Source organism: Danio rerio, chromosome 3, assembly GCF_052040795.2.
Source record: "Danio rerio strain M-AB ecotype USA chromosome 3, GRCz13ab, whole genome shotgun sequence".
Classification (NCBI taxonomy): Eukaryota; Metazoa; Chordata; class Actinopteri; order Cypriniformes; family Danionidae; genus Danio; species Danio rerio.
The window spans coordinates 37850354-37877010 of record NC_141023.1 but is presented as its reverse complement, the minus strand read 5'-3'; the positions used below and the strand labels follow the sequence as shown (position 1 = coordinate 37877010).

At 36.8% G+C, this 26657-nt stretch overlaps 1 protein-coding gene across 4 annotated transcripts in view; it reads right to left on the bottom strand.

Annotated features, from left to right (window-relative positions):
- The window catches only part of asic2 (acid sensing ion channel subunit 2), a 666602-nt gene that overhangs the window by 247454 nt on the left and 392491 nt on the right, over positions 1-26657 (bottom strand). For 2 of the 4 annotated variants that reach the window (XR_015479705.1, XM_087242453.1), the window contains exon 1: positions 4089-6247. Coding sequence is in view for 2 of the 3 variants with exons in the window: in XM_087242453.1 (XP_087098579.1) it covers positions 4089-4799 (711 nt within the window). In the remaining variant the exon portion in view is untranslated. 4 annotated transcript variants of the gene reach the window in all.

The following is a 26657-nucleotide window of genomic DNA, read 5'->3' as shown; positions in this document are numbered from 1 at the left end:
GTTTTGAGGATTGCATAGGAGGGGCGATGGCACCTGTAATGAAAAGGAGGGGAATCCCACTGTTTCTATATTTACTTCAAGGTTTTGTCAGAGGCAGCCACTGGTGGTTCAGAGGTATGGGTTGCATATAGGGAGGATCAGCTTATTAATGTTTATTGCCACACGTCAGAGAAAGCATAAAAACAGGAGAAACGGGAAAATACCTTTACGAGATAGAACTGTAAAACACAGGACAATCCCAGGAAAAACAGGAGGATTTACAGGTATGGGTCACCATTATAGGCTGGCTACATTCATGCACTGTTGCCAAATAACTGTTCAAACCTATTATAAAAGTGATTTTTGTATAATAGGGCCCCTTTAACATTGTAACTACCAGAATTCTATAAGCTGTCATTCTGACCTATTTTTTGCTATCAGAAACGTTATGTTTTGCTAGCAGAAATTTGCTAGGCAACAGAAACACGGATATTCAAAGGCACAGGAAAAATTAGCAGAAGCTAAAATGCATGGGGTCAGTTTGACCATTATGGTCATTCAAAGTAGAAACACTCAGAACTCTTTTGAGTATTGAAAAATAAATAAAATAACAATTTTAGAATGAAATATATTCAGGAAAAATCAGTGTACTGTAGTCATACAAGTTTTATTTTAACAAAGTTATTAAATTACAACATGTAAAAAAGGTCAAAACAACTATTTCCAGCGTTAATGTTATTTCTATGAGCAAGCCCGAGTTTGTAGCAAGGATTCATTTTAACATTGGGGAATGACAGAAAAACTGCAGGCATTTAAAACATCCCAGAGCTGGGTATTAAGAGTTTTCCCTGTTAGAGCTTCTCTGATTGTCTTATTGGTTCTCTAATACACTTTGTAATGAGTGGATAATGTTTAACTAATATTATGGAGAGGAAAGCTGAGCTGTTGAAAGAAATTAGCCACCGCACATGGGATTTCCACTTTTTAAAATCTTAAAATGGGCATATTTACCCTCCAGTGAGTTCTAGCTCATTTAATACTCACGGATATGCTGTTGTGTAAGAAATATGATAAGTAAACTCTCATTTACGTAGTTAAATAAATCAAAACATCTCATAATATTCCTAAGCTTGCCATAAAGTGTAGTTTGAGGGCTGAAATGAGATTCATGCACAGGGCACAGATGTTCCTGTGGTGAGATGAGTTGTTCAGATTCTCCACAAACTGCAGTGCCTTTCCTAAACACTGCGAACACATTTCAGTGACATCCAGCGCTAATTAAGAATTATTGTGAGAGAGCTGCAAAGCAGTCTTGCACAAATACACACATGCAGAGAGAAGCTCTGTGAAACGTAGCCTGAGAGAGAACATCTGTCCGCGCTTCTCCTTTTCCCACATCAAGAGAATTAGAGAAACAACAGAGTGGTAAACAACACAATGAGAGTGAAAGAAGGGGAGAGAGGGAGGACAGAACCCACAGCGTATTCTACTAAAAATAAATAAATAAATAAATATTTCCAAATCTCCTCACACATTCCCACGACACATCCCATTAGTTCATTTACAATGTCAACACAACATTGCATCCTACAGCTGTCACTCCTATTCAGAACGCAAGAACTTATTATCAGGCATTAACTGTTGGTCTTTAAATCAAATGAAAAGTTGGGATTAATAATTTGCCTTGCTATCAAATTAAACTTCTGAGTGAAATCAAAACATTGAAACTTGTGTTTTAGGTACTAACCAAAAAAATTAATAGAAATACATTGAATCTCTGCATTCATTGTCTATAACAGAAAGGCCAAAAGTAGGAGCCGCGAGTCAAAGTTGGCCCATGGTCAGTGTTGCCAATTGGGCAGTTTCTAATTGATTTTGCCGGTAAAAATGGCATTGGTGGGCTGACAAAAATTGAGTGGTTTTTAAATGTAAATTTTATATGCAACTTACTGTATTTAACAAAACATACCTGTGTGCTTCTACTACATTCGGTTAGGAGTAACCACAAACCGCAAGAGGAGGAGAAGGAATTTGTTTTAAAATCTGACTTTCCAGACAAATTCGACTCCCATTTGCGTGCACGCGCATCATGCAGCGCCTGCCTTTAAACTCACAGCAGTTTTTCATTACACTAATTGATCTTTATTTCTGCAATTGACCGTAAGAACAAACATAGAAGCGTTGTCTGCTTGACAAGCCCACCTAATTATGTTCAAATGAATTTAAAACGCCAAATAGGATGAATTTACACCCCATTTTGAAAGTAAATGTTGTATACTTATAATTATGACAATTAAAGTAACTAGGTTAATTAAATAAAATTAATCTAGTATTTTGGGCTTTTTTTGTGCGTTTAGGCGGGTTTTGGACAGCTTTTGAGCTGGAAAAAATCTGCTAAATCTGGCAACACTGCCCATGGTAATCTTTGATTTGGCATGATGATGGGGAGGTGGTTGGGGCAAATGCCTTTGACAGAGATTGTCATTTCAAATTTAACATAACCTTTTGTTTCTTTGTTTCATTGCTGAGCTACATAAAAAGCCACCTGAAATTAAATGATACAATTAAATAATTCAAAAGAATCAGACTTTTAAACTGTAAATAATGTGACTTGACAGACAGAGGATGCACAAATCATCTGCAAGCAAATCAAGGTGAAGGCAGGAGCAGCTAGACTAGTGTATTCAGCACTGAACTCCATTGTGTTATAAATGGGATTGTTTATGTTTTTACTGTAATAAGTTCTGAATAAAATGTTAAAAACGATTTTGAGTTAGTAAATATGATTTAAAGCAACATTTTTGGGAAATTCCCCTTGGCAAATTTATTGTAATACAGCTTGGTATATATTTGGCTTACAGCACTCGATTCAGTTTGTTTTTTGGGCCTTTATAGTAAAAACTTTGGGCACCCCTGGTCTATAACAACAATTTCTTGTAAAAATGTGTTTTTGTCATCCTGATCTCTTGAGAAAATATATCTATTTTAGGTATTGTTCGAAGTGGCCAAGTCTTACTAATTCAGACAACTTCGTTCATATGAAAGTGCTCAATTTTCAAAAAAAAAAAAAAAAGAGGTGTGCCTCCAAACCCTACCTCTCATATGGGATAAGCAAATACTACTAATGTATTATTAAGATGATTTAAATGAATATAAATTAGCCACTAAATAAAAATGTTACAAATTGCCTTGAGATGGCATTGGTTTTCATAGAAGAGACTTTGTGAGTATATGCAATGCAGCAGCATTGACTGTGGAAAACTGAATGAACATGAGGAGAAGGAAGACACGTTCACTGACAATATGATGACAACATTACAAAGATCAAAGACATATTACTATAAATCTAAAAATAGGGAATGAAAAGTGCAAATATATATTTGTGAAAAAATACAGTAAATGTGTTCTCCATTGTGTTGTGAGAAAAGCAAGGAAAAAGAAAGAAGTCTTCCACAGTTTGTTGGAAATTATTATCTTTTTTTTTTCTTTATCGTAGAAAGAAAAATCATGTGAAAAATCTCACTGTCATGACTGGTTAACTCACAGTTCTATATAATTATTTCTTGACATGAAAATCAGTGTTTACTAATAGGCTAGAGTGAAGTTACATTACCAGGTCTCTGTGCAAATAGGTCGGGGGTCGAGGAGATGAAGGTCTTTATAAGCAATGCAAATGCAAATTGCACATTATGCTCAATCAGAACCACATTATGAAAATCAGCATAGCGAGATCAGTGCACCTGATGTGTTTGTGAATGGTGGTGAGGACATGGGGCTCCTGGAGAAAAAAAAACTGTCTTTATGAATTAGGGTCAGAAAGTTCAGTTACGGCTGTACAAAATTTGATGTGAAATATCTGAAGTGCAATGGAGAGAGCAACGCAGGACAAGAACTAACGAGAGGTCAGAGCCGAGTCGGTGCATGTGCTGCATGATAGGATAAGTCACAGCGAATTTGACAAACACCAGAGCAAAAAGGTGACAGAAAGAGACAGAAGCAGAGAGAGAGAGAGAGAGAGAGAGAGAGAGAGAGAGAGAGAGAGAGAGTGTGTGTGTGAGAGAGAGAGAGAGAGAGAGAGAGAGGGATAGAGGTCATTTGTTCTGACTCACAGTGGAGAAGTTGTGGGCTCCACAGGGCTCGCCGCGGTACTTGCAGGCCAGTAGCATATCCTCCAGCTGGTGGCCCAGTCGGTCCATGAACTCCAAGCTGGTGCCCTCAAAGCGCCGTGGAGGCAGGAAAAGACGGAAATCTGACAGCTTGCTAAACCATCCGCGCCTATCATCTTGAAGAAGGTCCAGAACCAGGGGCCTAGCTGTGCGGTTAGCCAGCAACAGTCCAAGCCAGTGACCCGCAAAGTACAGATCACTTTTAGTGAGGTGATACAAACGCACAGGGTTATTGTTGCAGATGGTGACTGTGGGAAAAGCAAGTTCTTTCGCCCACTCTGTGTGGACTCGCGTGTGAGTGGGGAAGGCCAGCCAGTGAAGTAACCGATTTGAGGACCAAGACAACAGAAGACCCAGACAAGTACAGAATGCTATCATCCAAAAGGCCCGACGACTGAGAGAGTTTGATGGAGAGCAGATATGCCGCAATCCATGGAGGCGAGTTCGTGAGAGGAGGGCCACGGTGAGGCGGGACAGATCGTCTCGTGGTGTTCCTGGTCTAGTGTGGCGACGGCGGGCCCTGCGTTGGCCCGGTGTGGGCGAAGCAGGGCGCAGACAGCGGCCTTCCAGAGCCATTAGGGCCCACAGAGCTGCTAGAGCAGCAGGGCGGACGGCTTCATCTCCCAGCCAGGCCTCCACAGCCGGGGCCCTCATGGGGCTTCAAAAGCACCGGGAAAGCCACAACACTTACTTCTGTAATACTAATTTGTAGCAAAGTCACACCTTCAGACTACTACTCCAAATTCAATTGAAGTGTAAAACCCCAACTCTCCTTCGACTTTCACTTTAATATGCTGTTAAATGTATGCAAACTTCAATTCGGGATCGAATAAACACATTCACGTACAAGCACACTGCTCCCTAAGGTGTCAAAAACACAGCATGTGTCCTCATACCCGCTGGCAACTCTCTATAATGCCTCAGGCAAAATCCCCAGGCTATTTTCTTGTCCCTCTCTCTTGCTAACTCTCTCACTCCCTGCCTCACTCCATCTGGTCACAGTGCCCAGACTTAGTCTGGGTTTAGGGACAGCCTGCAATCTGCCTCTGCGCTTCTCCTGGAATCTCCTGACATTCAACTGAGTGAATCGGAAAGAATGAGGTGGATACACGGGAAGTAATCTTAATGAAAGAAAAGATTCAATAGATGCAAGACAGATAGTAAAACAGAGTGATGGAAAAGAGATGAACTGTTTAAAGCAGCAGCAGCTGAGTCACAGAAAAAGAAAATCTCCAGGCAGGCTGACCTGTTGGTGAAATTGACTACCTCGTGTGAATCCTCCAGTTCCTGGAGAAAGGGTTTCCCCCAAACAGTAGCTACAACTGACCCCACAACCTCACTATCTCACACATTATTCCTCAATTTTGCTGGCTTTGGAATTCATGCAGCACTGAGTTTTTGCCTTTTCATCTTACAGTGTCTCTGTCCTCAACTGTGGGGGCACATGGGCTAAAGCCTGGTGTTAGAGTGGTCGTACTTTCTGGTAGTTCACATACACATGCACACACACAAACACACACTGACTCTTGCCTGTAGGAGGGCAGAATGCTGCTGATGTGGAATCTGTTCTGACATGGTCCAAAATCAGCATATCACTTTCTTTCTCTCCCTCCCCCTTTTCATCCTTCTTTTAGACTGAAACAGCATCCTTCATCTTCTTCTCCTTTGTTTTTTCCCTTCGCTTAAAATATCCATTCCCAGAAAAACAAGTTCTTCAAATTGCGTCCATGTCCCTCCTCTTTCCTCTGTCAATCAAAGCATCTTTGCTCCTCCCTCTGCCTCTTGCGTGCCTCCTCTTGTCCTTTCTCGTTGTCTGGACGGCTTCACTTCTGCCTCTCCGGTCGCTCAAAAGAGAGAGAGCACGGGCGAGCGACAGAAGCTGCTCGGCATGTGAGCCTTTGCTTTCCTTTCCACTGTTTAATTGCACTGCTGTTGCTGCCACGCCACTCTCGTCTTCCCTTTCGCGCTCTGTTGGTCTGTACGCTCAGCATTCCTCTCCTCCTCCTGGGTCACTCCATCCATTCACTCCTCCTCCTGCTCTGTCGTTTCTGTTCTCTCCGCACTCCTCCGTGTCCACACAGCCAGCGCCTGGCTCAGCCTGTGCCAGCTCTCTCCCTCTCACTCTCTTTCTTGCTTACTCTCTCTCTCGCGCTCTCTCTCTCACACACACACATACACACTCTCTCTAACTCTCTTTTTTTGCCTCTATATTTCTTCCACTGTCTGCTTGCCTGAACGAGGCTGAAAAGAAACAAAAGTGTCACTCTAATGCTTCTCTTCATGTGCTTGTTAAAAAGTAAAATGGTGTCCTGTGTGTATGCGAGCGCGTAGGAGGGGAGCTTTTTGTGTGGGAAGAAAAGCCAAAAGAGCTCACCGCTGTCCCACACTTTCTTTCAGTCACACTTTTATTTTATGCCACTTAATCGTCTTTTACATACACCTTTGATGCTCTTTTTTTTTTAAAGAATTTCCAATGTTTTTTAATAATATTTTGGTCAAGCCTTCTTCAAGCATTACTGAAATGGTATTTATGTAATATTTGCATGACGGTGAGTAAAATGTTTAACAACACTACTTACAGTACTTGATGTATGTTTATGATGAAACAGATTTGATGCATGATTTATGACAGAATTTAGATGCATGAGCTAATAATTAAATGCAACTAATTATTACAAAAATGCAAATATCTAAATGAACTGATTATATTTTCTTGATTCACTGAAAAAAAGAAATTAAAAAGTATATCAACATTAAACATATATCTTTCATTTTAGTTTAACGTTATTTGTTTTATTTTTTAAGTAATATATTTAGGTTCAAAACATAGTTAAACATAAATGTTTTTGATTTGGATATCCCAATCAAGTTTTTTTGCCCTTGATTTCAAGTCTGAATCATTTGATTTTGAGTATCTACCAATACCGAAAGCCAATCCGATCCTTCTATAATACTTAAAAAAGAATAAAGAAGAGCAAAGAAACAGATGCCGGATGTTCCTTGTTTCTTATTTAATTCACCTTATTTTACCACTCTGATAACAAACAGAGCACTGAAAAATCTGTGTGGTTGCTTGAAAAATCAAGTAATAAATTACAAAGTCTTCACTTCTGGACTTTACTGAAGCAGTAAATATTTTAAAATAATCCAATATAAAAACAAATAGCACCTCAACTTAAAATATCTGGCATTCATGTAAATAAAAAAATAATAAAAAATGAAATTGCCACAGTGTTTGCAAAGCCAGTGAGGTGCGGGACTGCACTCCTAACTCTTACTGTCATCACAGTTGTAAGTTTTATAGAAGGACATGTATGTTTTCCTTAATGAAAACTAACATCTCTACCTTGTCATCAAGGATGTTTGGAACAGCACTAAACGTCTCATCAACTTTATAATACCTTTAGACGGCAGACAAATTCACGCTTTGCGCTTCAAGCTGCTTCTGTTTTCTACTTTACCGCTATTTAACCAATAGTGTCTCTGCAACAAAGTGATGCTATGCTGCACCCGTTGTTGTTTCTGTGAGAAGTCAAGAAAGAGGTCTATCTCTGTGCCCCTGCATAACTATAGATGTGTTAAAAATAATGAGAATATGCATAGTCCGAGTCCTGATCGGGAGGTAATGTCCGACTTCCAATTACATTATAGATTCTGGTTCTGGTTTTTGATTTTGAAGTGCTCAACTAAGAAATATTTGTTTTGACCAATGTAAAGTTTTAAGGTTACTCACAAAGGTCAGTGCATGCGTATTAAACAAGCTCAATATGCTTCGTACTTTCATGGACAAAAATATATTATTTGGCTAGAAAGGCATCCGCTGTACAACGTACAGTTGAAGTCAAAATTGTTAGCCCCCCAGAATTATTAGAACCCCCGGTTTATTTTTTCCCTGACTTCTGTGTAACAGAGAGATGATTTTTTTCAACATATTTCTTAACATAATAGTTTTAATAACTCATCTCTAATAACTGATTTCTTTTATATTTGCCATAATGACAGTTCATAATATTTTACTACATATTTTTCAAGACACTTCTATACAGCTTAAAGTGACTTTTAAAGACTTAACAAGGGTAATTAGGTTAACTAGGCAGGTTAGGGTAATTAGGCAAGTTATTGCATAATGATGGTTTGTTCTGTAGACAATTGAAAAATATATATAGTTTAAAGGGGCTAATAATTGTCCTTAAAACAGTGTTTAAAAATTAAAAACTGCCTTTTTCCAGTAAAAAAAAAAACAGATAAGACTTTGTCCAGAAAAAAGATATATAGTGAAAACTTCCTTGTTATGTTAAACATAATTTGAGAAATATTTAAAATAGAAAAAAAAAAATTCAAAGGGGCGCTAATAATTCCGACTTCAACTGTATGTGGATAAAAACATATGCTGGAAAAGTTGTCGGTTCATTCTGTTGTGGTGACAACTGATTAATAAAGGAACCAAGCCAAAAAGAAAATAAATGAATGAATGAATGAATGAATGAATAAATGAATGAAAGCTTTTCCAGTGTACCTGTACTGCTAAATTTATATTGCAGATTCACATGAACATCTACATGCAATCAAGCTGCATGGCTTAGGTTTTGCAAACAAAACTAAATATAAGTGCAGTGTATATTGTATATAACAATAGCAGGAATAATTAAACGACTGACTGACTGACTGACTGACTGACTGACTATTATATCCATCTTCACTCATATGCAAATTTTCTGCTATATGAGTGGTAGTCATGGATCACCAAATATTTAGAGAGCAACAGATGGAGTAAAAGCTTTGATGAAAAAAAAAAAATAAATAAATAAAAAACTAAATATATCACACAATTACAAGCTGTTTTGACTTGACTTCAAAAATTTCATGCATCACATCATTCTCTTATGAAAGACATTTCACTAATTAGCCAATAATCTCTTAGAAGAATCGCTGTGTTTGTATTTGCCAACATTTAATTTAAAGTCAACAAAATCTGAAGTTTTCACGGTTAGGTGCCTTTAATGAAGATGTCTTTTTACAAAACGTGGGTTTTGTACAAGTAAATGAGTCAACAAGAGATTCAAGTTTGTTGGTAATTCTTATACAGCACTGTCTTGTGACAAATCCAGTACATTTTCCTAAAGAACAGATGGCCACAAAACAAATATAAAGATAATGATCAATTATTTTTAATTAACGCATTCACCTAATTAACAAATTGATTACTCTCACAAAAATGTGTAATTAATCATGTATTTGTAATAAAATGTATTTATTCAAAGTCTAATTAGAAGCAACCAATATTACTTTATTGCTTCTACTTTATTTGAATTAATAACAATAACAATTCCTTACATTTATATACAGAAGCGCTTTTTCTGGCACATTTTTGGGGGGAATCTCCTCATCCACCACCAGTGTGCAGCACCCACCAGGATGGGGCGACGGCAGCCATACTGCACCAGAACGCAAACCACACACTAGCTGATTGGTGGAGAAGAGACAGATAGATGAAGCCAATCATGATATAGGGATGGTTAAGATGCCATGATAGACAAAGGCCAGAGGGTACATTTGGCCAGGATGCTGGGGTCCAACCCCTACTCGTTTTCAAAGGATGATTTTTAACGACTTCAAGGGATGCTCAAAATAATCGAATAATTGTTAACCAAAAGGGAGTGTTTTTTAACTGATTATTGGTATAAGTTTAATTATTAAAAAATAATACAGTAGCCCTGTTCACACACTTTTTTGTGTGGACAGGCGGATCTTTTAAATGGTTTACTAACAGCCGCTAGTGTTTTGCATGCTGCTTATGTGCCCTAAGCGCATCACGTTTTTGCTGTTGTGTGCTGCTGAGTGCCGGAAAAAGCATGTAATGTCAGTCGTGTCTTTTTCATTCTTCAATCAAATAAAAGCAGAGGCAGGGTTTCAGTTAAAGTAACAGCAGTGTTTGTGTTGTAAGGGTGACTACGGAGAACTAAGAGAAACTAATGATTACTGTTTCAAGGTATCCAGAGCTGTGATACTGAATATCACAATTTTAATTAATATTACAATTATAAGCTGGTTCAGTCGTTTCCTAGTGACATAAAAAAGTATCGCGCTTATTTTTTCTTGTCAACAAAAAAAGGTGGTGTGGTGCGCTTTGCATTTTTACAACAATAAAGGCGCATGATTGGCCCCTGATGTGCAACATATTTGTTGACTGGCGGTACGGTAACACATGCAACCACACATGCTTACAGACATGTTTTGTCAAAGAATCAAGATGAAAGGAGGATATTGGTGGTCACAGCTTGACACAGACAAGTTGATGCCAAACCAGCGCTGATGCTGATGGCCTCTGCCCCGGATATGCATCATACACTCAAAAAACAGGCTATTGATTATTTAGTGTAAAACCAACAAACCAACCTTATTTACATTTGGAAAATTATTAATCGTTCTTTTAAAATATCGATTTTTAAAATAACCTTCATAGCCTAATCTACAAATCAAACAGATCCAAAGTTTTTCTTGATTTTTGCATAATGATTACTGCGCACTAAACTGAGGCTTTCGTTTTACAGCTTATAAAATGTGTATGCAAACTGATGCAATATCATATCTAAACACCAAAATCGTTATATGCTACAGTAGCCTACACAAAAAGACAACGTATGAGCATTATCATTGTCTTTCATTACATGAACAACGAGTGAGAGAGAAAATAAAAACACAAGCATAAGGTAAAATCAAATGCTCAAGACATAATCTTTAACAAAGACTTCAGAATAGACAAGACATGTCACTCGTATATTTTTGAAAAGGGAAATGTGTAACTATCAATATGGTGAATAAAGCCAGCCTACTACAACAGGAGCCAATCATCGATCACTATATGATGAAAAAAGCCTGCCTTCTAGTCCAAGAGCCAATCATCGATCAATATAGACTGACAATACTCTGGGGGAGGGGCTAGGACCTGACGTGAATTTCTGCACATTTTGTGTGATTTGGATGTTTAGAAATGAAACTAAAGGGACAGTAATTGTTTAATTTTATTGGTGATTCCTAATATGAAATGTAATCTTAAGTTTGGCAAGCCATTTTGGAAAAATGACTTGCCTCAAAGGGATAGAGGCTTGTAATATAAGAATTAGAGTGGATCATTAATTAAATGCATAGGCCTATTTTCCATAGCGCGATCGATTTAAGGTAGCCTGCTATTTTCATTTGATTGAAAAAACATATGATGGGATAAAAATGACGGTTCCTAAAAAAGATTCAGTCAGTGTTTTCCTTTTATAATCTAAATTTGTAATTTAAGTAAAAAATATCTAGGGCAGGGCCATATATATTTTATTATCATTTTTTAGTTTATTATTTATTTCTGTACCGTTGGAAACACTGCAGGTGCGTGAAGATGTTCTGTTAATATGTTCGCAAATTAAAATAAATCAGTATTTTAAAATGCTATATTTAATGTGTCAGACACAAAATAGACACATACATTTTTATTAAATAATAATTTTATATTAATCTGACCAGTTAACTGTTAATACTTGGTTAATGAGTGGCGGTTGTCGGTTGGCAAAAATAACCGAATGAGCATCCCTAATGAACAGAGAATCAGGGCCTCGTTTAACCATCTCATCCGAATGACGGCTCTCACTGAGCAGTATAGAGTTCCCATCAATATACTGGGGTGTTAGCACCCACACTCACCACAGGTTGAGCACCTTCTGCTGGTCTCACTAACACCACTTTCAGCAGCTACCTAGCTTTCCCATGTGGTCTCTCAAGATGCTGACCAGGCACAGCCCTGCTTACTTTCAGTGGGCGACTTTGCGAGAGTTGCAGAGAGTTGCAGAGAGCTAATTGATAAATTATCAAAAGTAAATGCAAGCTTATAATATTCAACACTTTTCACAATAATGCAGATAGATATTTCAAGAATTCTTCTTTTTACTAGCACATACATTTGTATTACAATATGTATAATATGTATCACAAGTGAAATGGACTAAATTTAAAGCCATATTTGCAAAATGTATTTTTTATCCATATTGCATTACCAGTCCCAGATGTATGTATTTTTTATAAGACCTAATTTAAGTACAATACTTGTGATTTATAATTCATTATTAAGGCTTGGACAGCTAATTCAAATTTAGACTGAAACCTTGTAGCTTGAGAAAGGACTCGAAGGTCCAGACTAGAGACTTGACTTTGTCTTGTAAAACATTGTCTTAAAAGTTGTAATGCTGTCCCCAAAGTAGGAAAAAAAAAATTATATGTATATTATTATTAATAAGTTGTGCGTAAAAGGTTTTTCAGGTCCCAGCTAGCCAGAAACAGAGAAATTGGCACTGATATAAGGCCACCGGTGCACAGTCTTGCATAAAACACACATCTTAATTCATTCCAACAGGGGAAAGATTCATATTCATATCATCCACCTCAAATCACAAGTGCGATCTACAGTCTTCAGTCTGGAGCTCTTCAGCCATTACTTATCAGTTTACATCACACTTTCCCAAGGATCTCATATCCTCCGAAGGCCATTCAATCTGTCTGGACATCGGTGCATCTATTAACTGCTGCTTCATTCAGATTCGCTATAAATACAATTCAGTGCATTTGCATTTGCATTGAGCTTTTCATCTCTGCCGTAAGTACAATAAAAAGGACAGAACAATCTTTTAGCCTATTATATTAATTCTCCCTGTGTGGGGGGCATTCAGTTTCACAGCAAGCATGTAACTGATTTCACTACGTGCTTTCTTTCAGGCAGAAGCTTTATTGAGTGTCCATATGATCTCAGCATGAAACGAGTGCTTCAAAGTGACCTCTCTTCTTATCACATTAACAAACACAAATGAGCACAAAAGAACATAAACACAGGCGGTGATTGAAAGAAAGCACACTACTTTAGTGCAGCATGGTGTCTTAAATAGGCCTGGATAAACAATTTACGGACTGACGTGTTGGTATAGGTATTGTTGGGATTTAAACATCATTATTATTATTATAAATTATTACTATTTTAAAAAGCATTTTCCCCTTACTGATTTTGTTTTTCTTGTCAGTGTTTTAAATCATCAAACAAAGTTAAATATAGTCAAATATAACCCAACTAATCACAACATCAAGATTTTATTATTATTATTATTATTATTGTTATTATTATTATTATTATTATTATTATTATTATTAATAATAAAAAAAAACAAAATACAAAACTACATAGCTCTGTGTGGAAAAAAAGATTTGGTCTCTAAACCTAATAACTTGGCCACCCTTAGCCGCAACAACTGCAATCAAGCCTTTTCAATAACTTGTAGTGAGTCTCTTACAGCACTATGGATGTATTTTGGCCCTCTCATCTTTGCAGAATCGTTGACTTTCAAGAATGAACTGCCCTTTTAAGGCCATGCTATACAGCATCTCAATTGGATTCAGATCAGGACTTCGACTAGGCCACTACAAAGTCTTTATCAGTGGACTTGCTGGTGTGAGTTGGATCATTGTCCTGCTGCAGAACCCAAATTCACTTTAACTTAAGGTTACTAACAGATGACTGGACATTCTCCCTCAGGATATTTTAGTACACACCAGAATACATGGTTCCATTTATTCAGTGCTTAATTTGTGAATTGCGAACGAAAGTGAAGAGGGTTGAGGAGTTGCGAAAGAAAGTGAAAGTGATCAGCAGACAGAGGAGGAGGGGGAATCGGTAAAATGATGTGCCGGATCAAATTTCAGAAGTGCCGGATCCGGCGTTTTCTGGCACAAATGAAGCCCTGCATTTATCACAGAAAAGTCATCCATGTCCTGAAGTAACAAAAGTCCCAGACCATAAAATTACCATGTTTTCTGAAATGGAGTGTTACTTTTATGCTATGTATAATGGCACACAATAAAAGCTCAAAAAAGCTCAACTTTTGTCTTGTTCTTATGGTGGAGTCATGAACACTCACCTTAACTGAACTCATGAAAGTGAGATTTGCAGTTCTTTGGATGCTGTTGTATTATCTTTGACTAATATTAGATTCATTTCAAGGTCTGAAACATTAAAGTGTGACAAACATGCAAAAAAAAAAAATAGATCAGTAAGGGAGCACTGATCGTCAGTGACGTGTAAAGTACTGTCACAGTGTGATGCGCTACAGCTATTCATATGAGTTATGTGCAATTCAACAAATAGCACCTTTATTTACATTCTTTAAATAACAAAGTCAGAGACCCAGTGGTAGTGTCAAAACACATTTCTATTTGTTAAGAGTCATGATTCTTTTAAATGCATCAAAACCCCAGAGTATTTCAAAATGTCATAAGAAAATCAGCACAAACTCTTTCTACTTTGATTTATTTTATTTATACTGCTGCACCTTTAGTATATGTCTGAATGAGATGGGAAAATATTTTTATAATCCCTTGGGTCAAGAAAGTTTATAAAAAAAAAATTTCCCTTACAGTAAATCACTCTTGAGCTGATATGGTGCTTAAATCAGACATAAGGACTTTTTTTTTAATAAATCCCATACATATTTCATAAAGCGCACATTCTACAATGTAGGTTAAGGTGTTTACATGCTGGATGACATTGAGGTAATGGCCAAACAATCTTGCTGTGCCGAACGGTTTATGTTTAAGCTGTTTATGACCTTAGACTGATCAAGGGAAATGGTGGTTCCTTGACCACACACTTTGTCGACTTAATAAGTATAATCCATTTAAGAGTGTGCTTTCAAGCACACTCAATGACAGTAGAAGTGTACAGCATAACAATGACTGTAGTATCCTTCCAATTCTTATGTTTTTATCCACAGGCATTTTATACTTTAATTCATGCAGAATAAACCATACTGCACACACACAAATATAACATATTCAAATATTCATATTAGATTTTAATTGCTTTACACTTGTGAAAAAAAAAAAAAAAAACCTTTTTGTGTTTTTGTAACCTTTTTGTTTAAACCGATTACATGTTTATTTATCTGATGCTATAAATCCTTATATCATATACACCAGGGCCGGAGTGGGACTCTTTTTCAGCCCTGGAGTTTAAAGCCCACCTCAGTTCACGACTGACTATATTAAAATAAGGTCATTTCCAATTCAGTTTCTAATTACACTATCACGTCTTTTTTTTTTTTTTTTGAGAAAACATATAAACATATAACATATAACTATAACTATCACGTCTTTTTATAAATATATAAAAAGAGCAGAGCTGCGGTAAAATAATGAATAAGAAGACTGTAGTCAAGTAAGTAAATAAATTAATTTAAAAAGTGTGACTGCTGAGAGCAACAGATTCTGGAGCTAGGGACACCGGCCCTCGCGGCCAAAAAACGGACCGGCCCACCGGGAATTCTCCCGATCCTCCCGATTAGCCAATCCGGGCCTGATATACACTAATGTATAAATACACTCAAGGTTGTTAGAGTAGTTTGTGCTCAAAGGTTTTAGACTACAAATCAATTTCCTCATGGAAATTTTAAATGGAATTTTTACTTTCGAAGCCCCACTGTGTGCTCCACTTTCCTGAAACTCAAAATGGTTTCTACAGCGAGTAAGAGGGCTTGCAGCTCACTAATGAGAGTGTCCAACCCTCATTCAAAGACCCATGGATTGAATTTGACACAGACACCTGAGGGGCAAACATACAAAACCTCTACTACAACCAAGCAAATACTATTCAAGCACAGTATTATACATCTACCAGGATTTGGACCTTTTCTTTAGCAAAATGAAAGAACAAATTGTGAACAAATTCTGTGAGACAGAAATGTTGATAAATTTAAACTTCTCTTTTATGACAAGAAGAGAAAGAATCTGTACAGTAGCCCTGTTCACACACTCACAATCGCTGCATACAAACAAGACTAATCAAGCACTCCTGAACTAAATTATAGATACACAATTATTAAATCTGTAATGTAAGTGTATCTTCTTCTTCTCCTCCTTTTTCTTCTTCTTCTTATTATTTTTAAAATTATTATTATTATTAGTGTGCATGTTCTCCCCGCATTCTTGTGAATTTCCTTTGTGTGCTCTGGTTCACCCCACAGTCCAAAGACATGCGCTATAGGTGAAGAGGGTAGGCTAAATTGTCCATAGTGTATGAGTGTGAATGAGAGTGTTTGGGTGTTTTCCAGAGATGGGTTGCAGCTGGAAGGGCATCTGCTGCGTAAAACATAAGCTGGATAAGCTGGCGGTTCATTTCGCTGTGGTAACCCCAGATTGATAAAGGGACTAAGCCAAAAAGAAAATGAATGAACTAATTCTTAGTAAAACTGTCAATGCCTTTAAAACTTCTACACATTCTTTTGTTGTGTAGGCCATCACATGCAGGATACTCCATTCATTTCACAAAAGGTCCTTGCAAAAAAAAAAAAAATGCTTAATGCAATCAACCATGCAGTCAATCTGTCAGCAACAACACTGTAATATACAAAGGACATTTTTGATGTAAGGAAATGTTTCCCCTGTCCATGCCAGAGAATATTTGGCCAGACTAACAGGAGCTACAAATGCCCTCACATTTATAAGAATATGAATACATTTAAAAGATATATATATAAAAAAAAAGTTAAAGGAATAATTGCCAGATGCTATGTTTACATCTCATATATACAAATTATTATATTATATTTTATATCAGTTTCTTATATCATAATATTATATCTAATATCAAGCCTGATCTCACGAGAAAACATAAGTATTTTACGTTTTGCCAGTTTAGTGGCTAATTCGTACGAATTCACACGAGTTCAGTCGTACGAAATGGTACGATTTTAAAAAGGAGGCGTGGCACCTAACCCCAACCGTCATTGGGGGATGAGCAAATCATACTAAATTGTACGAATTAGATCGTACGAATTCATACGAATTAGCCACTAAATGAAAAAGTTATGAATTGCCGTGAGATTGTGTTGCTAATATCAGCACCATATTTATTATTTCTTCTTAAATAAGGGTATAAAAGGTGTCCCTGGTAATGAACCATTTTAATAGGCACACATTTGTACATAAAGGGTCGACTTGTATACTTCCTTAGTGCCTAACAATTTCAAGAATTTTCAAGAAACAATTTACACATATGCACCTTTTTGGTTCCAATTTGGACCCTCTAAAATTCTTAGAATAGACAGCATGGGTACTTTTCAAAAAGAATCAAAGTCACTGAAAAAAACAGTAACTTTTTCCAGTCTATCTTTACCCTCTGTAAGCATTGTAACATGTTTGTTTACAGTCAGTCAGTGTCATCCAGTACAGTCAAGCATACAGAATATGAATGAACTTTGAATATAAAAGTAATTCCTAGAGTTGGCTGTCATGATGAGAAAACACTGAAACGTTTACATTAGTGTGGCTCACACTATGCTAATTTGATAGCATTGGCTTATATTCTCACACAACAGCTATGATTTGAAAAAAGGTTTTTGGTGACTTACTACATTTTGTGAATATGCAATAAAACTTTGGTGTTTATTTTAAGAATGTTAAACCTTTTACCAAAGCAACTGAGAATAGCTGTTCTCAAAAGTTGATAGATAGATAGATAGATAGATAGACAGACAGACAGACAGACAGACAGACAGACAGACAGACAGACAGACAGACAGACAGACAGACAGACAGACAGACAACGTTGTGCCAAATGCTGTCACAGTTAATTCAGTTAATTACATTTTTATGACTGGATTCCACTTTAATGCCTAGCATCATAGGGCCCTAGATAGACTGCATTTATGAGTTGCCATTAATATAGGAACTAAACGTCTTAATAAGGATTTCAGGTCCTAAAATCACCAAACACCTAATGGTTTAATGAACTTAATAAATAATTCTTGATGTAAAAAAAATAAATAAATAAAAAATAAAGTTTTCTGCAATGAGTCTTAAGCTTATAGGATGAAAATCATTCTCTCTCTTTTTTTTTTTTTAAACTACAGGACTTTATCATTGCATGCAGTTTCCCATTTGAATAGTCAGTTACACACCAGCAACCCTACTTGGAAAATGCTATAATATTTTATAGTAGGCTAGGACACTTAGCCTTGCAACTATAGAAGAGACAGGGGTAAATCAGATTTATTCTTGATCTATCTATTTCTGAAACTTTCCTGAGTCAGAATCAGTATGTAAGGGATTTGTTTGCTGTTTGAACCTGTTATAAGGCAGCATTATTGCAAACAAAGCCATTCTTGATACAAACGAGCAGAAACACACACAACCTCGCCAAACTGTGTGATTAGTGTTCTTTTCCCACCATCAACAGTCGGCCTCAGTGGAATACTACATGCATAGTTCAGGCACATACTGAGATTTAGAAAAATGGCAGATCGCCGTCAACTGGCAATGCAGAGAGAGCTAGATAGTGCAGTAAAGACACACTGAAACGCTTGCAATTTAAAAAATGGCATTTTGGAAAAGAGTTCGGTCATGCGGTGTAGGAGTATTTTCACAATGAGGGTATTACTGTCAAACGAAAGGACTAGGCGTACCAAAACAATGCAGAAGGAGCTGTACTATTAGCTGTTAATGTGCACTGAAGCACCAATGTGCATGAATAAAGGAGTTTCTCATTTGTTGTGATAAATCAAGGCAGATGAGCTTGTACAGCAGTTTCTCTACAGACATCTCCTCCCTAATTTACATACAATTCACTCCAGAATAAGGCATGATTGAGACTCTTTCAGACATCAGTCAATTTACAAGGACAAGTCTAGGAAAATCTCTGAAATTCAGAGGAAATGGAAACAATCCACGAGTCGCTGCTTAAACGCCAGCCTAACGGGTCAATATTTGAAAAAAAAGAAGAGATGCATTCAGTCAAGGTGATCAATCAGACTGTGTTCTGAATAAAGATGACTCCAAAAGCACTGGTAATCAATGACCTCGGTCTGCTCTATGAGTTTTTTAATCAAGGCGTCGCCAAACGTGTCTGATGTGAGAAATGGCTTTACTCCAGATCACAGACCCACTGCTTTAAAAGCAGGAGACTATTGAAATTAATGGACGGGGCATGCCTAATCAGACAGGAAAAGGAACGAATGGTGTTTGCGAGAGAGTGGAAGATGGAAAGAATGCATATCCTCAAAGTCATCTGCACTCATCTAATGGCCAACTTTTAGATATACTAGTTGATTGTTTTTGACAGTTCAGTCATTCATTTTCTTTTGGTTTAGTCCCTTTATTCATCATGTGTCACCACAGCGGAATGAACCGCCAACTTCTCCAGCACACTTTACACAGCGGATGCCTTTCCAGCAGCAATCCAGTACTGGGAAACATTCATACACACTCATTCACACACATACACTACGACCCATTTAGTTTAATCAGTTCACTACATTCAATGCATCAGGAAACCCATGCCAACTTCACACACAAATGACAACTGACCCGACTGGGTGTCATAGTCACACAAGGAAGACAAAGGATAAAACTTTGAGAATTTGAGAGAGAAGATGAGGAGGACCATGCGTCTTTGATTCCAGCCAGTGAGTGAGGTGAGTATATATAGTGCATGGGTGATTGCAGGTGCAGGTGATTAGTAAGGGTGTGGTGTGTGGTGGATGGTGAGCGGTGATTGGGACTGCAGGAACGAGCAGAGGGTGTGACCCTGGGGCTGTTTCTCAATTTCAAGAACGCAGAGAACAGACTTGCTTTCTTGAGGAGGCCGGTCTTGCCAGATGTCCACGGTAGAACGAACTCGGAAGACCACGAGGGCAGAGAACACGTCCTGTGAGAAATGAGATGCTGCATTTCTTCCTGATGGTCACGTGACCTTTACACGTTTTTAATGGAAAATTATTTAAACATTTCAGCATTCATACAATGATTTATTGTTTTTCCCCTTTTCAAAATATGTACTATGCATGAAAATATTATAAATAGACGTTGCACAATATAAAAAAAAACAGTTTTTAATATGAATTTCAGCAAACAAACACCCTTAATGTGTTTATTCTTTTATTAAGATATTCATGGTGATGTTTATATTAACCTTTTAATTTAGGTAAACTGCTGAGATAAATCAGTTATATCTCTGAACTTTAATAATAAATCTTAATAAAACGCTGCACCTCTCACCTCCAGTCGCAATAACTTTTGGGACTTCTGCGCAAGTTCCATCCTCTAGTATGCATTGGTGCGTCCTCGATATCAAGAACACATCCGGAAAATTTCACGCTTCCTCTGTCCTTGCAGTCTTAAGTATTAGAACTGAACTTTGGCAGCTGATGATGATGTTACACGAGAACACGAGGACGCAAGACCACTGAAGAACGCATATTGAGAAAGAACCTGGGACTCGAACCAGTGAGCTGAGCCACCGTGACGCCTCAGACAGGACAATATACAGCTTTTTCCACATAAAGACTGGTGCACGCCGGAACTTTTTTTTTCTTTCAGTTTTGTTTCCAGCTGAACTTTAACATCACATGTCAAAAATTCTAACGTGCGAATGGGAGCTTGCATACCAACAAAAAATAATAATAAAGAAAAATGAATGCCTTGGATTGTTGATGCATTTTTGCTGTGCGATGTTAAAAACTGGCTCACCAATGAGATTTGTTTTTTGTTCACATGCTTTAAGCTGCTGAAGTTATCGTAAACCATGCTTAAGCACTGAATGGTGTAGTCAAGCTCCCACCAAATAGGATTCAATGGCAAGTTTCATTTCAGTTCATTTTCTTTCATGGCATGTAACATTTTCTGACCAGGTGTGCTGTAGTGGAGGAGGTTCAACAGAAGTGGAAGAGCCTATGCTATAAATACACAAGGAAAAGCATGAGGGTGAATTTCACTTCAGTGCAAAAAATGAGTTTCCAAAGCGTAAAGCTGTGCAGCGCCACCTTGTGTACCAATGTATTTTTGTTTTCATTAGGTGTCATCTTACGCCAGACAAATTTGTTGGTAAGCATGAGCAAAAATTTGAGCATTGAGATGAGTTTCAAATTATGGGTTGGACTTTTGATTTGAGGAACTTTCATTAATGAAGAAAAAATTACAAAATAAAATAAAAAAACAATTCTCTTGAAATAATAAGTTTGAACAACAAACAAACTAAATACAGTACAGTTGAAGTCAAAAATGATTGGCTCTCCTCTGAAATGCTTATTCTTATGTGATGCAATAGTGGCTAATGGAGTTAATTCAGTTAAAAATTTAGATTTTTCACCATTCATTCATTCATTCATTCATTTTTTTCCAGCTTAGCCCCTTTATTAATTAGGGGTCTCCACAGCAGAATGAACCACCAACTCTTCCAGCATATGTTTTACGCAACGGATGCCCTTCCAACTGCAATCCAACATAGAGAAACACCCATACACTCTTGCATTCACACACATACACTACGGCCAATTTGGTTTATTCAATTCACCTATAGCACATGTCTTTGGACTGTGTGGAAACCGGAACACCCGGAGGAAACCCACGCCTACACGGGGAACACATGCAAACACTACACAGAAATGTCAATTGACCCAACAGGGCAAATGCTGATAGAACCTTTTAATTCTGAAAAGTTATTTTCCGCTTGAAATGATCAGGTTCTATCTGGCAGATCATTAAATGAAGCATTACTTTTAAACAAATACAATTGCAAAAAATAAAAAAGCAACAACATTGATGCATGAGAAAGTTAAATGTTTGATTTTATAACATTTCTTTAATGTTTTAGGATGATTTTTGTTTCTTTTTCAATTTAGGCACACAGGCCTGTGCTACATATTTTATCCAGTGCAGCTTTTAATTGTTTGCAGTTAATATGGTCATATTTATTGAATTTTACGCTTTATATTAACTTTTTAATTATATTTATTGAATTATATGTCCCATGAATGGAATTAAGTGTTTGCCCTTTAAGTATTTAAAATTTCAATTGAAAGACTTTGAAGAAAAACAGACAATGAAGAAACACGTTTAATAAACAATGAAAAATGTTTCACTGACTATATATACAGTTAAAGTCAGAATTATTAGCCCTATCATAGTAGTTTTCTATCTGTGGTCAAAACATAAAGTTCACTGCGTTTTGTTCCTCTAGATAATTTTCTCTTTGAGTTCCCTACACTACAGTAATATGCAATGTGCGTCTCTGTTATTGCTTTCATTTGTTTATTTATATATATTTATATATATATTTATATATCCATTGTCTGCTGAATGTAATTTGTTAGTTCTAATAAGTTGCCTTTATTATCCGATGGATGAACTTTGAGGAGAATAACACCTTTTCAAACGACTTCACTGATTGTTACAATTTAATTAAAGTAACTTCCGTAATTAAAACAAAGCATCGTGGGGTGTAGGAAAAAGATGGATAAGAAAAGAATTATAATGAGAACGGCGGGGAAAAGTGTGGCTGTCCATCAAGAACAAATTAGAAAGCAGCAAGTAGACTCCATGTGATGTGTGCGATGGTAATCACCTGGAGACACACGCAGATGACTTTAAAAAGAAGAGGTGGACGTCTCAATCAGTACGCATTTATGTGCTGATTAGAGAGCAGCAAGCTCATATTCACCTCACTTTTGGCTACTTTACACTGCTACCACAAATGCCCAAATTTCAAACATTATAAAACTGCTTTTACATGTTGGGAAACACCCATGACCATGTTCTATCAGGACTTTTTGGTCTTGTTAATAGCTGTTTTGGTGAAAGAGTCCAGATACTGTTCCTTTCCGGTCTTGAATGTAGTGTTTGGCTCAAATTCACTTGGACTGCGCAATAATTTATCATGTTTTTTGTATCAAATGTATGTACATTTTCACTTGTTCTTGTCCTTTAGCAGTTGTGCACTCTCGTCGTTTTTGCCGCTGGTTCAAAATAATTATTTAAAATGAGCTGAAACAACACAATTCTTGAGATTTTTTCTCAATCCACTTCAATTCAAGAGTTCACACTTAGTTGATGATTGATAATAAAGCTTGTCTGGCATGCTGTCCCAGGAGAGAGCTCTGAGATTATGAGATCCGAGCCCTGGGCTCCCTCCCATTTGCAGGGCGAAAGGACAGTTTGAGCTCAAGTAGATCTTGATGAAATTCCCCGATATATTTTTAACTAATGACAGATATAGGATGGCTAAGGGGAGATGTACGCTTGCTAAGAGCTTGGCTATGGTATCAATTTGGTATGTTCCATTTAGAATCAGAATCAGAATCAGTTTTATTGCTAAGTGTGCTTCACACACACAAGGAAATTGTTTTGGCTACAGAAGCTTCCAGTGTACATAAAGTGACAAGTGACAACACAAAATAAATATCAGAATTATTTTTTTTTTTTACTTAGGTTACGTGTTTTTGGACTGTGGGAGGAAACCAGAGAACCCAGGGAAAACCCACACAGGCACAGGGAGAACAAGCAAACTCCGCACAGAAATGTCAAATGGTTTAGTAGGAACTTTAACCAGAAACATTCTTTCTGTGGGATAACAGTGCTAATCAATGGGCCGCCATGTCGCCCATCTAAAAAGAAGGGGGAGTAGAGATAGGTGGGATTCTTCAAGACATAGATGCTGAGATAAGAAAACTCTGTTTTTTTTTTATATTAAGCTAGAAATCATCTGATTGGTGAATCAATCGTGAGCTGATGCAGGACCAGCTGTGATCAATCATAAGCACATGATCCTCTCTAAATTAGTTTATAAATAAATTTTACCTTGTAAAAACAATTAAATTAACTTAATCGTTTTATGTTGTAGCAACATGAATAAATTGTGTGGAACACAGCATTTTTTACAGTGTGTGTTCGTTTAGTTTGTCTTTTTTGTCTTCACTTCTGTCAAGTTTGATTTGGGTTTAGGGTCGGGACTCGAACATCCATGCTACATATGTGAGTTTACAATGGGTGTTCTTTCATGTATTGTGTGCTTTTGGTGTCTCGCATTCAGTTTTATGTTGTTGCTGTGTGTAGCACAACATGTTATGGCAGCTTGCTTTCATGCTTTGTTTCATGGGAACATGCGATAAATGAGTGTTCTCATTGGGCGCATCTTTTTGTCCTGTTTGATGTGAGCACATGTTTTTGTTTTGTCTCCTTTGTGCTATGTGCTCTTTTGTCTATTGTTTAGTACTCTCTACCATGTTATGCCATTAATAGCTATAGTTTAGTCCCTCTGTTTGTATCTTGATTTGCTCCCTTTAAAGTTTACTTGTGTTTGTTTTTTTCTGTGCCAGTTTGTCATTGATGTTTCTCTAATTATTGCTGCTCCTCCAGTCTTGCCTGGTCCTGTTTTTCCCAGCCCAGCCGAGTCCAGATTTGTTATATATATATATATATATATATATATATATATATATATATATATATATATATATTTTTTTTTTTTAAATTATTATTTTTTTTTGCTTTTGATTTGTAATGTATTATTAAATAAATGCTCAATTGTTTGGGGTATAAAAAATAAAGCCTCTGAAGCTTTTACAACAAATTGCATTGATACTTCTGAGTCTACTAGTATGCTCTAGTGGGTTATCAATCAGCTGATAACCACTGATAAAGCCTATTCAATCGAGTGATGACATTTGAATCAGCTGATCTGCGTCAGCCATGTATTCCTGCTTAAGGCTCTTTTATCACGCAAAATACTCAGCGGTTTGCCAAATCATTTCAGAATCATCTCTGCTTGCACTTCTGGAAGATTTGCATGTTTCACCAATGTTTTCCATCAAGCATGGATTTCTGTCACTTCTTTCTCATATATAAAATTAACAAATATTCGAACCTCCCCCCCTTCTCCACCCCATAGCTCTTAATTTCTGCCATTTTTTTGTTATCACATGATCTGTTGAAGCAAAAAAAAAAAATAATAAAATAAAATAAATATATATATATATATATATATATATATATATATATATATATATATATATATATATATATATATATATATATATATATATATATTTTTTTTTTTTTTTTTTTGATGTGATGGCTGGAATTTAATTGGTAAATTAGTTTTCATCGCTCTTTTTGTACCTTTTTTACTATTAGATAAAAAAAATTCATTCTACTCACATAATTTCTTATACACCTTTTCAAAATGTGCATCTTGTTTTTTCCACCCAGGTGTTTTTTTTATGCAATATTCCAAAATGCTCATAAAAATAGGTGGATGAAAATGCAGCTACTGTAAAGTTTATTTGTATATTTAGTAAAGATATATGTCATTAGCAAACATGTTTCACTATTGCTCTACGGTATATGTTGGCACACTGCCCACTATAGCTGCCGGTTCTGATATATAGTATCATTTTTGTGTGTTCATTACAAATAATCACAAACATGAACATTCAGACAACGCGACATATGACACAAACCAACTACAACACAGAAGTGATGGGTGCTACCAATAAATTGGTGTTCTGCTGACTTAAATATAGCAGGTTTGATGAGTGTCATTTTTTGGGTCGTCTAGTTTTTTGGTTCCTGAGCTGAACAGCAGTGTGAATGAATCAAAATCTTGCTTCTTGAATTCTTAAAAGAGTCAGTGTTTGGATCCAATATCTAGAAGTGTTCAGCTGATCATATGACAGTGTTAGCTTATGTAACCTGCAGACATTTACCTTTGCTTCTTAACTTCTGCTTTCATTAAATGTAAACAGCCAGCTTAAGTAAATGCTCTGAATCCTACATCACTCAAGATTTTTAATAGCACATACTGTACATTTGACACAAACTGCAGAACCCCAAACTTACAAAAAAATATTTATTTATTTTATTATTATTTTTATTTTTTTTGTCTGTCCTTGAAAAGGAACTTAACGCTTTACGCCTTAACAAAACAAATGGCTAATCACAAGTGACAGTCCACTGCGTACATGTTCCACCGGCATATGATAGTTTCTATGGAGTTGGCAGGAAGCTTTCATAATTGCCATGGCAACGTTTTATACTGAAGTCAATTAGAGTTTAGAGTTAGACTCAATTAGAGTTTGCTCAAATTGTTATTTAAAAATAACATGACCATAATAATAAAACACATTAACACAAGTATATGCTAAAATAATAGATGCGGATAGTCTTGATTGAACAACACAATCTGTTCTTCCCACAGTAAAGCTCAATTAAAGTTAAACCACATGCATTTATCAGGCCACCTAATCCTCTAAGTAATAATAGCATGCAATGTTGTGACAATCAGTGACATGTTGCCATTTTTAGTATTTTAAATGTGAATAAATCTTGCTGGCTGGGTTCAGCACTGGTTCTCACTGTGTGGGTGACCAGCAGGACACCACAGCAGTCTTTCGCTCTGTAAAGCCACTGGAAATGAACTCATTAAAGGAGAGATTAGAGAGGGGGAAAGGACGAAAGGAGGTGAGCCAAGATAACAGGACTATGGGCGACTAATAGAGGAACAAAATGAATGGCTGAAAGCTGAGGACAACAGGAAAGTTAAAGTGCAAAGAGACTGAACGACAAAAAGGGTAACAACCATTTGAAGAGAGCCAGGAGGAAGGCACAGTCTTTGCTGAGTTTCTTATCATGGAGCATCAAAGTGCACATTTTGTATTTGAC